The sequence below is a fragment of the Ursus americanus genome, chromosome 1, assembly GCF_024610735.1.
Source record: "Ursus americanus isolate L20-20 chromosome 1, mUrsAme1.1.p, whole genome shotgun sequence".
Classification (NCBI taxonomy): Eukaryota; Metazoa; Chordata; class Mammalia; order Carnivora; family Ursidae; genus Ursus; species Ursus americanus.
The window spans coordinates 98874183-98888833 of NC_142127.1; the positions used below are offsets into that span (position 1 = coordinate 98874183).

Here is a 14651-nt window from a genome sequence, read left to right on the forward strand (position 1 = left end):
AATTAACATAGTTAAAATGTCCATGTTACCCAGAGCAATCTACACTTTCAATGCTATCCAGATCAAAATACCAATGACATTTTTCAAAGAACTGGAACAAATAGTCCTTAAATTTGTATGGAACCAGAAAAGGCCCCGAATCGCCAAGGAACTGTTGAAAAGGAAAAACAAAGCTGGGGGCATCACAATGCCGGATTTCGAGCTGTACTACAAAGCTGTGATCACAAAGACAGCATGGTACTGGCACAAAAACAGACACATAGACCAATGGAACAGAATAGAGAACCCAGAAATGGACCCTCGGCTCTTTGGGCAACTAATCTTTGATAAAGCAGGAAAAAACATCCAGTGGAAAAAAGACAGTCTCTTCAATAAATGGTGCTGGGAAAACTGGACAGCTACATGCAAAAGAATGAAACTTGACCACTCTCTCACACCATACACAAAGATAAACAAATGGATGAAAGACCTCGATGTGAGACAGGAATCCATCAAAATCCTAGAGGAGAACATAGGCAGCAACCTCTACGACATCGGCCAAAGCAAGCTTTTTCATGACACATCTCCAAAGGCAAGAGAAACAAAAGATAAAATGAACTTGTGGGACTTCATCAAGATAAAAGCTTCTGCACAGCCAAGGAAACAATCAAAAAAACTAAGAGGCAGCCCACGGAATGGAAGAATATATTTGCAAATGATGCTACAGATAAAAGACTGGTATCCAAGATCTACAAAGAACTTCTCAAACTCAACACGCGAGAAACAAATAAACAAATCATAAAATGGGCAGAAGATATGAACAGACACTTTTCCAATGAAGACATACAAATGGCTAGCAGACACATGAAAAAATGTTCAAAATCATTAGCCATCAGGGAAATTCAAATCAAAACCACACTAAGATACTACCTTACGCCAGTTAGAATGGCAAAAATTGACAAGGCAAGAAACAACAGTTGCTGGAGAGGATATGGAGAAAGGGGATCCCTCCTACATTGTTGGTGGGAATGCAAGTTGGTACAGCCACTCTGGAAAACAGTGTGGAGGTCCCTTAAAAAGTTAAAAATTGAGCTACCCTATGACCCAGCCATTGCACTACTGGGTATTTACCCCAAAGATACAGACATAGTGAAGAGAAGGGCCATATGCACCCCAATGTTCATAGCAGCATTGGCCACAATAGCTAAATTGTGGAAGGAACTGAGATGCCCTTCAACAGATGACTGGATTAAGAAGTTGTGGTCCATATATACAATGGAATATTACTCAGCTATCAGAAAGAACGAGTTCTCAACATTTGCTACAACATGGATGGCACTGGAGGAAATAATGCTGAGTGAAATAAGTCAAGCAGAGAAAGACAATTATCATATCATTTCTCTCATCTATGGAACATAAGAACTAGGAAGATCGGTAGGGGAAGAAAGGGATAAAGAAAGGGGGGGTAATCAGTAGGGGGAATGAAGCATGAGAGACTATGGACTCTGAGAAACAAACTGAGGGCTTCAGAGGGGAGAGGGGTGGGGGAATGGGATAGGCTGGTGATGGGTAGTAAGGAGGGCACGTATTGCATGGTGCACTGGGTGTTATACGCAACTAATGAATCATTGAACTTTACATCAGAAACCAGGGATGTACTGTATGTTGACTAACATAATATAATAAAAAAACATTTAAAAAAAAACTGGGAGACTTATCAGTTCCAGCTATTTAGGGAAATTTCTTTCCAGTCATTAGCTGACCACTAAACTGAGCTGAAACTTCAGGGGCCACATGCCAAAACACACAGACTTTACAGAATTAGTTCAGAAAAAAAAAATCACCAAATAAGCAACAAAACCAACAGGAATAACAACCAACAGCAATAACAACAAACTTTGGGGAAAGTGGGATATCTGATCTCCAGAGTTACCACATAATATTTAAGATGTTAGGTCTTTAAGAAAAAATTACTCGACATGCAAAAAAAACAACCAAGTGTGGCTCCGTACTCAGGAAACATAGAAACTGTACCTGAGGAAGACCAGACACTGGAATTCCTAGACAAAGACTTTAAATCAGCTGTTTTAAACATGTTTAATAAAGCCATGTGTAAAGAAGTAAGAAAATGATTTCTCACCAAAAAGCAAATATCAACAAAGAAATTATTTAAAAAGGACCAAATATAAATTCTGAGAATGAAAAGTACAATATTTGAGAAAAAAAGAGAAAAGTATAATATTTGAAATAAAAAGCAATGAAAAAAAATGATGGACTCTGAAAACACATTGCTTGTGTGCTCATATGTACCTATCCACATGTATGTACATATACAGCCAATTTTCATTATTCGGAGTAGATATGTTCTATAAAGTCACCCCAAACACAGAAGTTGCTAATTTTGAACCATTGCTTCTAGAGGAAGTACAGGGTTATGTTCCTGTGAGCCTTGGCCACAACATACTAGTCAATATATACCTTTGTATTTTTGAGAGTGCTTCTATTTAAAGATATCTTGCTTAATATATATGTTAATTCATAAATGTTGAACTCATAGCCAACGGCACTAGAATGCATGCCTGGAAAAGCTTATCTAACACACAGATTTTCTCCATAAGGCACATCACAACCTTTTCAGGATATGAGATAAGACATCAGCATGAGAACACGACCTTTAGGAACGTGACATAGCCCATCAGCACTACTGCCATTTTAAACAACAAATAGGAGCACTAAATGAATGTGCCATCAGTGACGAATGATCCACGGCTCTGCCCATGTCTATGAATGACCATAAAAGTGCCATGAGTATTGATTTGAGGGTTAAAGATAAATTTTTGTAAGTGGGTGAGTTCACAGATATGGAATCCGTGAATAATGAAGACTGACCGTATGCATGTATTTTTTATTTTTCCTGAAATTAGTGTTTTTTTAAATTAGATAATCTATAGGTTCTCATAGGAAATATTTTCATTATTGTTATGTACTAGACAGTCTGAAATTTGCATTTCTTTCCTCTTTGCCCCCAAGTGGGAAGAAATCTACATTCTCTATTTTTTGGACATGGAGTTGAATATGAATTAATCATTTTAATCTTGTTAAATGTATTAATTGGGCCTCCTCATTTTGTGTACTTGACCTCTTATGGACTAAGGGAGGTAAAAATAAAGTTGCTACTAGGAGTAGTTGCTACCTATTTTTCATTGTATCTCCCGTAATTACTACTGGCTTAAAACTTTTGGGCCTGAATTACATTTCCTTTGATATTCAGACCTGACTCCCGGTTTCTTTTTGTTGATGTATGCTGAATATACTTTTGTTTATACATTTATTTTCAACATTTGTAAAATATCTTTTTCCATGAGTCTTCTGTATAGAATTAAAAGTTGGAGTTTAGGGGCACCTGGGTGGCTTAGTTGAGGAAGCATCTGCCTTTGGCTCAGGTAATGATCCCAGGGTCCTGGGATCGAGCCCCACACCAGGCTACTTGCTCAGTGGGGAGTCTGCTTCTTCCTCTACCTGCTGCTCCCCCTGCTTGTGTGCTCTCTCTCTGACAAATAAATTTAAAAATCTAAAAAAAGTTGGAGTTTACTCTGTAATTCAATCTCAAAATCTTTATTTAAATAAGTGAGTTACATCCATTTACTTTTATTGATAGGACCAAAATGCATGGTCCTGTTTCTGTCATCTTAATTTATATTATATATTCTAGTGTCTTGGATATTGAAAATGTCGACACTCCGCATTCTGTCTTCTATGCATTTCTGTGCATGTGTGTACTTCTGACAGGAAGGTTTGCATTTCTGTTCCAGTGGTTGCAGTTGGGTACATGGCTACCTAGCTAGACTAAACCTCTCAATCCTCCCTGTGGCTAGCCCTGGCCTTGTGACTAAGTTCTGGCCAGTGGCCTCTGAGCTGAAGAAATGTGAGCCACTTCTGGGTCTTCCCCTTAAAAAAAAATGAATGGTTGACTTATACTCATTTCTCATATTTTCATTGGTTGGGAGTAAGTATATATTTCTGATATTTAGAAATGTTTGTATTTTTGTTCTAGCGATGATTACTCTTAGAATTACTTTTATATACTCTCTCTTTAGATGGTACCCATTAATTTCCTACACCTAAAATTAATAAATTTCACGTGTCCTATTCCTCTGCCCACTCTTTCCTCTCCCACCCAAGTGTAGATCATAATGTTACTTTTTTCATTTTTTGTGTCAAATAGTTTCTTTAAATTTTAATTCCTGTGTGGTTAACATACAGTGTTATGTTAGTTTCAGGTGTACAATATAGTGATTCAACAATGCTGTATGCTACTCAGGGCTCATCACGATAAGTGTGCTCATAGTCCCCTTCACCTAATTCACCCATCCCCCTCATCCACATCCTCCTTGGTAACCATCAGTTTGTTCCCTGTACTTAAGAGTCTGTTTTGGGGTTGTCTCTTTTTTTTTTTTCTTTGTTCATTTGTTTTGTTTCTTAAATTCCACAAAGGAGTGAAATCATATGGTATTTGTCTTTGATTTATTTCACTTAGCATTATACTCTCTAGATCCATCAAGATGTTACCTTTATGTGGGTCTTTCAGCTCTTAAATGTGCTTGATATTACTCCTTGATTTGTCCAAATAACATGCTGTGGGTCCAACAGACAATGATCTTGCTCTACCACCCATATTTCCCCCTTCCTCACACTTTTTTGGTTATTATACCATTTCTCTATTGTCAGAGCATGTATGTTTAACATCCAGGCAGGTCACCTCGTCTCCACTTTTATTTTAATCCTTTTTGCCAAAATTTTTCCAGTCTTGCCTTGGTGTGCTGAGGTGGGTCCTCAAGGAGTTTTCTCAATAATTACTCATAGGAACAACATTCCCAGAATTTTCCTGTTCAAAAGTATTTGCTTTTATTTTTATATGTGAAAAACAATTTACTCACTATTTCGAGAAGCAACTTGTAGATTTTTCTCCACTTTCCCGTGGCATTAGGTGTTACTATAGAAAATTCTACAGCCAGTAAGATCCCCCTCCCTTGAAAAGGACTTGACATTTTTTATCTAGACTGCCCATTCCATTCTTTCTATATTTTTAAAGTCCAGTCAATCTGCCGGAATATATCTCAGCGTTGATGGTTTGGAGTCAATTTTTTATGCTATAGGGTGAAAATAAATGTACTTCAGTATATTTAATTTTTTGTTATATCTCAGAAACTTTTTTCTTGAATTTATCTCGAAGTGCTTCTATTATTTTGATTTTCTTCTTTTGGAAATATGCTGACTTTTTCACTATCTTCCATTGATTATTTTCTTTCTAATCTTTCTTAATTGTTCTGAACTTCCTAGTTCCTTTTTTAAAAATCTATGTCCTTCACTTTAATTTCTAAAACATCTAATCTCTTTTATCCCTTGTATATTTGTCTTCATTTCTCCAATGGTTTTTTTTTTTCCTACTTCATACTTAAGTTCTTGCTGTTATAAACATGGATTATAACTTCAGCTTTTCAAGTCAAACCCCTAAATTCCAGGACATATACTTGTGATTTCTGAAATCTACTTTTCCTTGACCTTTCTAACACTACCCCCTCTTCTCTGTCAGTTCCTGCCTGGTTTCAGTTGCCTTTTGCATTTTCTTTATTGTGAATGAGAAAACCTTATGTAAATAGGTAAAAATATACTGTAAATAACTAGCATAAATGTAGGTTGTTTTTGTTCCTGTGTTTGTTTTCAGTGTGATGACAGCCAAGATGATGTGTTGGTAGCTGGGGACTTAGCACTAAAAAAAATGGAATGAAGACTTTAAAACACTTGAAGTTTACTGACACGTAAAGCTTATTTTCTTTTCTGTTTGAAGGAAGAAAGAGAAGATATACACGTAGGAACAGCAGTCACCAAAGAGGTAAAAGTCTGAGAATTTGCACCTGTGCACTTACTGCAGACCCGATCGTCCTCCCAGACCCATCTTTGCTGCACCCCTGAAATCTCCAACAGGCTTCATAAATAATGAATTGTTTAGAGTACAGGCTAAGCTGTAACAAAGAGAGCCCAAAATACAGTGGCTTCAACCATATAATTTATTTCTCTTTCATCAAACAGTCCAGAAATGGAAGGAAAAACTGCCTTTCTCAACACAGTTTCCCTGAGTCCAAAAAAAGCTAGTCTGGTTGCCATTGTCTCCCAACCAGTGGGAATGGGGAAAATGGACAGGGAAATCACCTATCGATTTCTTTTCATGGAAAGTTCCAGAGTCTTCTCACGTCCTATTGCCCAAAACTTGGTCACTTGGCCAGAGCTAGCTGCCAGTGAGGCCAAGAAATATAATCTGTAGTGAGGCAGCTATGGATTCAGCTGTAACTCTATTCCTAAGGAAGAAAGAGAATGATTTTGAGGGCCAAATAGCAATCTGCCTACTTGCCTTTCACGTTTTCATCCAAAGTCACTGACTTCTTCACATTTGGAGGAAAACTCAGACTATTGGTTCAAACCTGGCCTCTTGCCACCTAAGACCCTTGGCAAGAATGGGAGCTGGAACCTGGATGTAGCATGCAGCCACGAGGCCAGAGACAAACTCGCTCTGAGTGGGAAAAAAGGGACCAGGAGAAAATGTTAGAAAGGTTTGTTGTAACTAATGAACACAACCCTCGACATAACAAGGAGAAACACACAGAGGGAACTTAAACGAATTAAGCAGAAGCTAGAGTCCTGGTATCATATCAGATCTAAGCCTGGGACACAGTTATTTAAACCAAACTCAAGCAGTACCTGTGCCATATCGTGTCCATGCAGCAGACAATGAAAAAGATGAGTGATGCTTCATTCTTGGCACCCGGTTCTCCAATTGTTATTTCCATTGTGTTCCTCATTTTCCTCCTCTCGTTGACTCCTTTCTTTTCTCCTTCCCTCTCCCGTTCTACTTGTTCCTTTTGTAGACTTTCTTTCTTTTTGTTCATTCTTTAACATCATGTCATATGAAATACCGCTACTAAATTTATATGGCTCTCAGAGTTGGCTGGACGTTTTCTTGTGGAGTCAAAACATATGTGGATACATTTTGTTTCCTTTCCATTTCTTCTGATTATTTGTCATCTTATCATTTTATATATATGCACACACATATATATAATACAACAGAGCTCCTCCTACTTTATATATATGTATTACACACATATTTATGTGAATAATATAAATAAAATTTAAATATATAATATAAATAAATATATATGCATATTTCTAGCATCTCTAGCCTTTTATCTCTGTATTTGCCTGTATCATTTTAGTTATTTCTTAGGCTATACTTACCCAGGTCCAAGATTTTGTTCCTCTGAGTTTTTGTGAAACCTGTCCTACCTGCTTTGTTAAAATGTTGGAATTGGTAGTTTAAGCACAAATCACTTTTGTTCCTTCTACTTCCTTTTCCAAACTGTTCTCTGAAACAGTTCACTTCCTGCTCCAAGATGAAGTCTTAGGTAAGCCCTGGAGCTGTGCTAGTCCCTTTTGGCAGCAGTGATATTCTCATTCAATATTAAAAAGCCTGAGCTGATATAATATTACAACTGGAAAATATGCAGTGAGGAAGTTGGGTGAGACTAGCCTCTTCTCTTGTCTAACCCTACTCGTTTAGCTAGTTCAAGCTGTGGAAGAGGGAGAGAAAGAAGTAAGGAGCAGGAATAGCCTTCTTATGGGCTTCACGTCTCCCACATATGGAGGAGGCATGAGACATGTCTGTGGGTTCTTTAAAAACCCCTCTTTAGAAAGAATCTCTCCATGGAAGTTCTCCAACGCAGGAGCTCCAGCTGATTGCCTCCCACACCCCTGCCAGGGTCATCTTGTCATTCAAATCATCTTTCCGGACAGAATATTTTTCAAGAAAAGCTAACTGAGTTCCTCCCTTTTCCAGAGAAGCCCATGAGAATCGTGCCTTCATGGTCCTACTGTCAGTGGGTGTGTAGCTGGTTCCGCATACAGTCACCATCTCTAGACTTGTTATATTCCCTATGCTACAATTTCTGTGCCTGTGACTTATTCATTCTATAACTGGAAGCCTGTATCTGCCACTCTCCTCCACCCATTTTGCTCTTCCCCCACCTCCTCCTCTCTGGCATCAGTTTGTTCTCTGTATTTATGGATCTGTTTCTGCTTTTTGTTTGTTTGTTTATTCATTTGTTTTATTTCTTCTGTTTCACATATAAGTAGAATTATATGGTGTTTGTCTTTTTCTGACTTATTTCATTTAGCATAACACCTTCTAAGTCCATCCAGGTTGTCACAAATGGCAAGATGTTATCCTTTTTTATGACTGAGTAATATTCCATCACACACACACACACACACACACACACACACACACACACACACATCTCCTTTATCCATTCATCTATCAATGAACACTTCAATTACTTCCATATTTTAGCTATTGTAAATAATGCTGCAATAAACATAGGAATGCATAAATCTTTTGAATTCGTATTTTGCTTTCTTTGGGTAAATACCCAGTAATGGAATGACTGGATCATATGGTATTTCTATTTTTAATTTTTTGAGGAACCTCCCTACTGTTTTCCACTGTGGCTGCACTAATTTACATTTCTACCAACAGTGCCCAAGGGTGCTTTTTTCTCCACATCCTAACCAACACTTTTTATTTCTTGTCCTTTTGATTCTAGCTATTCTGACAGGTGTAAGGTGATATCTCATTGTGGTTTGAATTTGCATTCCCTGTTGATACACGATATTGAACATCTTTTCATGTATCTGTTGGCCATCTGTATGTTTTCTTTGGAAAAAATGTCTATTCACATCCTTCACCCATTTTTAACCAATTTTTTAAATGTTGAATTATATAAGCCCTCTATGTATTTTGGATATTTACCCCTTATTAGATATATCATTTGTGAATATTTTCTCTCATTCAGTAGGTTGCCTTTTCATTTTGTTGATGTTTTCCTTCACTGTGCAAAAGCTTTTGTTTTGGTGTCATCCCAACAGTTTCTTTTGCTTTTATTTCCCTTGCCTGAGGAGCCAGATTCAGAAAAATGTTCCTGAGGCTGATGTCAAAGAGATTACTGCCTGTCTTTTCTTCTAGGAATTTTATGTTTTCAGGTCTCACATTTAGGTCTTTAATCCATTTTGAGTTTACTTTTGTATACAGTGTAAGAAAGTGGTCCGGTTTCATTCCTTTACATGTAGCTGTCCAGCTTTCCCAGCACCATTAGTTGAAGAGGCTGTCTTTTCCTCATTGTATGTTCTTTCCTCCTTTGCCATAAGTTAATTGACCATATAAGTGTGAGTTTACTTCTGGGCTCTCTATTCTGTTCCATTGATCTGTATGTCGGTTTCTTTGCCAATACCATACTGTTTTGATTACTACAGCTTTGTAATATATTTTGAAATCTAGGGGTGTAATGCCTCTAGCTTTGTTGTTTTTTCTCAAGATTCCTTTGGCTATTTGGGGTCTTTTGTGGTTCCATATAAATTCTAGTATTATTTATTCTAGTTCTGTGAAAAAAATGTTGTTGGTATTTTCATAGAGATTGATTTTTATCCTTCATTCTATTGATGCGGTGTGTCACATTGATTGATTAGCAAATATTGAATCATCCTTGCATTTCTAGAATAAATTCCATTTTGTCATAGTGAGTGATCCTTTTAATGTATTGTTGAATGCTGTTTGCTAATATTTTGTTAAGGATTTTTGCATCTATGTTCATCAGGGATACTGGCCTGTAGTTCTCTTTCTTTTCTTTTCTTTTCTTTTCTTTTCTTTTCTTTTCTTTTCTTTCTTTCTTTTTTTTTTTTTGTAGTCTTCCTCTGGTTTTGGTATCAGGGTAATGCTGATCTCATAGAATGTATCTGGAAGCTTTTCTTCCTCTTCTATTTTTTTGGAATAGTTTGAGAAGAACAGGCATTAACTCTTCTCTAAATGTGTGGTAGAATTCACCTGTGAAGCTATCTGGTCCTGGACTTCTGACTGTTGGGAGTTTTTTGATTGTCAATTCAATTTCACTACTAGTAATTGGTCTGTCTGGATTTTCTATTACTTCCTAATTTGATTTTGGAAGATTGTATGTTTCTAAGAATTTATCCATTTCTTGTAGGTTGTCCAATGTGTTAGCATATCATTTTTCATAGCATTCTCTTTTATCCTTTGCATTTCTGTGGTGTTGGTTCTTACTTCTCTGTTTTCATTTCTGATTTTGTTTTCTCTCTCTTTTTTTTCTTGATGAGTCTGGCTGAAGGTTTATTAATTTTGTTTATCTTTTTTAAATTTTTTATTATGTTATGTTAGTCACCATACAGTACATCATTAGTTTTTGATGTAGTGTTCCATGATTCATCATTTGCGTATAACACCCAGTGCTCCATGCAATACGTGCCCTCCTTAATACCCAATCCCTCCTCCCCCTCCCCCCTGAAACCCTCAGCTTGTTTCCCAGAGTCCATAGTCTCTCGTGGTTCATTCCTCCTTCTGTTTACCCCCCTTCATTCTTCCCTTCCTTCTCCTACCGAGCTCCCTGCTATTCCTTATGTTCCATATCTTTTCAAAGAACTAGCTCTTTGTTTCGTTGGTATTTTCTATTGTTTTTGTTTTGTTTCTATTTCATTTATTTCTGGTCTGATCTTTATTATTTCTTTCCTTCTACTAATCTTGGGCTTTATTTGTTCTTTTTCTAGTTCCATTAGATGTAAGATTAGATTATGTATTTGATATTTTTCTTGTTTCTTGAGGTATTCCTGTATCACTATAAATTTCCCTCTTAGAACTGCTTTTGCTGTGTCCCAAGGATTTGGGACTGTTGTGTTTTCATTTTCATTTGTTTCTATGCATTTATTTATTTCTTCTTTGATTTCTTCACTGACCTATTGGCTGTTTAGTAGCATGTCAGCATCATCATTTTTATATTTTTGCTTTCTCAGTGAAAAGGAGAAACAGACGTAGAAGCCAAACTCTGAATAAAAGAATGCTACAGAACAGAGGCAAACCAAAAGGTAAAAAGAAAAAAAATTATTTTAAATTTTAATTTAAAGAAAGTATACATTTTCCATTTTCAGTAACTAAACGTCTAAATTCTCATGCTTTATTCTATGCTTTTAGTAACAAACCTCCTTCCCTATTGCTTTATGTAGCTGTACCATTGAGAAATATATCAGATTTAGTCAACTTCCAAAATGTGATAGGGAGAAAAAGATGATGACACCACAAAAAAGTAGTTTGGTGATGAGTCTGCAACCAGAACCTGGGGCGCAAGTGTCCCTGCAGTGCTGCCTCTACTGAACTGATCGTTTTCAGGGCTGGAAGTAGTTGTAGCCCATGAAACGCTGTGTAATTCACAAGTCCTTCCTCGTGTCCCATGACCTTGAGGAATCTTGTGGACTCGAGAGTGTCACTTTACCTCTTCAGCCTCAGTTTACTCATCTATAAAGTAAGACAAATGATAAAAGCTTGACTGCCCTGCAAGGCCCGTGTCAGCCTCGTTTAAAGCTTCATAGCCTGTGGTTTTCATGAAAGGAGAATCTAGCTCACACACTAGTCCCAAGAGGATTTAAACAGAGGGAAACTGAGAGCAAGAGAATGTATGTTTGGCAATAATGGCTACTGCTCAACAGATTCAGATTATAGCCAGGGCTAGGGTTTAAGTTTGGCCACCTCATGGGAAAGGAAAGGACAGAGAGCAAGGAGAAGGCAGAGAGAGCACAGGTGTCTTCTCATGGGACAGTGGGCCTTGACTCTTGCAGGAAAAGAGAGGGGTGGAGGGGAAGGAGGGAGGGAGAATGAGCCAAAACTGGCTAGTTTTCGTGGGTATATCTACCACTTCAGCACTATGAGTGACAGGAGAGGGCTGTTCCACAGACAGTCACACTTGTGTAGATGACTTTTTGCCCCTAATATCCATACTAACTACCGTACTTGGCACAATCCTATTCTTTGGAGTTCATCAATGTAGAGCAATTTTTAAAGAAAGCTCTTTTGTAAAATACTACTATTTGTATCTATTTATTTGCAGTCTACATGTTCCCTATTTTACATGTCTTAAGTCTTTAGTATCAATAGCCATGCTTATGATTCTTTTATGCAGGTTTGGGAATCCCTCCTCTCAGTGTACCTCCATCATATCTTGATAATCTTCCTCAGGGTAATACTTTGTAGGGTAGAACATGCTTGACCTTGGGAGGTGATTCCTCTCAGAGTAAGAATCATCAATAAATATCTCATGGACCCATTTTTATCTTGATGAAATTTTAAAAACCCTTTGGGTAATTGTTATAACAAAGGCCCCACAAATGAAGGCTTTTTGTACTTGGTTGAAGAAAAAATTCCTTTCCAGCCTCATCTGATCATAATCTGTTTAAAGGAAAGACCAGTTATGGTTGCGTATCTGGAGGAGATTTTCTCCTGGGACCTGAACTACCCAAATTAGGACCCCAGGAGGCCAGCCATGGGCACAGACCTTTAGAAAGAAATAACATCCAGTGTGTGTCCCTGACCTCAACATTCAAACATTTGAATAATGGCAGACCCAAACATGCACATGGACATGACTCACTCTTTTTTGGGATACAATCAACCTATGAATCAGACACTATGTTCTTCTGGGACATTTTTTCAATCAACCCTTTGTGCTATCTCTAACCCTATGCCTTTTAGAACTTAGGCATCAGTTTCTATATGTTCCCCTTCATTGAGTTAGTTTTGACCTCCTTGCTCATTTGTGCCACCACTTCCAGCACAAATATCTTCTTTCAGGTTTAGGGTTTGGGGCAGCTACCTGACCTGTAGAATCCACCATGAAATCTCCCTTGAAACCTTGTATCATTGCCTTTTGTCTCTGTCTCTTTATTAAAGGAAATCTTCAGCACCTTCATTTAATCTGTATTTTTTCCTGTGAGCATTGATTTTCTCATTCGTAAAATGAGGATAGTATTAGTTCCTGTTTGATAGTTTTTCTAAGGATGAAGTAAGTTAATGAGGCAAAGTCTAAAGCTAGTTTTTGACACACAAGAAGCACTCCATAGATGTCCAACTTCACTATTCTTCTCACCTCAGTTGCTTTGGAAATCTACAAAACACTGTTTCAAACTTATTTGGAGATAATAGTAAAAGAAATATAGGATGAATCTCAGCTAAGTATCATCTTTGTAACAAAGTCTAGGCTAGGGTTCAGCAAACTATGGTCCACAAGACAAATCCAGCCCTCTGACTGTAAATAACGTTCTATTGGAACACAGCCACATCTTTTCATTTCCATATTATTTACGGATTCTTTCATAATACAACAGCAGATCTGAGTAGTCACAACAGCAATTATGTACCTTAAGTATTTACTATCTGGCGATTTATAGGAAAAAGTTACTGACCCCTGATTCATTCTCACATCTGCTATTTTTCTTGAAGTGCTAGACAGTCTTCTGAAAAGTTACATTTGAATGGTGTTTTTGTAAAAAAAAAAAAAAAACTATTTGCAATGTAATGTTATAAACAAGTGATATTTGTGTTCTTTTCTTACTTTCTCAGGGAGAAAAAGAGTCAAAACCGGGTCTTTGAGAGGAGGCAGAAAAAGAGGTAAAAGGAAGGAAATAATATACTTTTAATAATTAAGTATATTATTAAATAATAATTTTATACTCTATTTTGAGTGATCAATCAGTTTTCTTTTCTTTTTTTTTTTTAAGATTTTATTTATTTATGTGACAGAGAGACAGCCAGCGAGAAAGGGAACACAGCAGGGGGAGTGGGAGAGGAAGAAGCAGGCTCCCAGCGGAGGAGCCCGATATGGGACTCGATCCCGGAACGCTGGGATCACGCCCTGAGCCGAAGGCAGACGCTTAACAACTGCGCTACCCAGGCGCCCCTCAGTTTTCTTAATTGGCTTTTAGAGCAAGTAACAAATGTTAGGATATTCATTGGCCTTGGTTAATTTCAACAACAAGACAAGATGGTATAATACCCACTCCCTTGATTAGCCAGTTATTCTGAGACCCCAGGCCTCCTTGGACCTCTAAAGGGCTTCTTTGACTATACTGATAACTTCTGAGGAAAGAAATACAAAGAAAAAAATATAAAGGTATGACTCTCATGATATTTAGCTGACCCTTCTCTTGCCCACATAGCCACAGGCTGTTCGTTAAGAGGGACCCTGGGTGGTAATACAAGACCTGTGTCCTAATTCCCCAACTTCCTTTGGTTGTGTGACTTTGGATTATCATTTGGGGGAGGGGTTGCCTCAATTTCCTTCTCTGTAAATGGGTTGGTGGCAGGTAAATTAGACTGAGTAACCTTCTAGGCCCACCCCGGCTCTAACAGAACCAACTCTGGATGGACCATGGCCATCCACCCTTCCCATTCCATAGAGAAGCCCCAGCATGTGTCTTTAATGAACCCCCCCCCAATGTTGGTCAGAAGGGTAGAAGCAGATGTTCCTGCTTCCAAAGTTCATTTTTTTAATGTTTTTTTTTAATGTTTTTTTTATTATATTATGTTAGTCACCATACAGTACATCCCCGGTTTCCGATGTAAAGTTCGATGATTCATTAGTTGCGAATTCATTTTAAGACTTGCAACACCTGCTTCAGATCCCAATGGCCCCACCCAAAAGATGCGCAGAGGTCCTCTCCCTGAGTAATTTGCAGTTCTAGCACACTCTACCCTGAGTTTCTCTTTCAGCCACAGAGAAAGCTCACAT

General features: G+C 37.7%; 1 protein-coding gene across 10 annotated transcripts in view; it reads left to right on the forward strand.

Annotated features, from left to right (window-relative positions):
• Positions 1-14651, forward strand: part of SP100 (SP100 nuclear body protein) — an 89028-nt gene that overhangs the window by 59989 nt on the left and 14388 nt on the right. For all 10 annotated transcript variants that reach the window (XR_006779006.2, XR_006779008.2, XM_045794151.2 and 7 more), the window contains 3 exons: positions 5828-5872; positions 10888-10959; positions 13484-13531. Coding sequence is in view for 8 of the 10 variants with exons in the window: in XM_045794151.2 (XP_045650107.2) it covers positions 5828-5872; positions 10888-10959; positions 13484-13531 (165 nt within the window). In the remaining 2 variants the exon portion in view is untranslated. The remainder of the gene's footprint in view (positions 1-5827; positions 5873-10887; positions 10960-13483; positions 13532-14651) is intronic.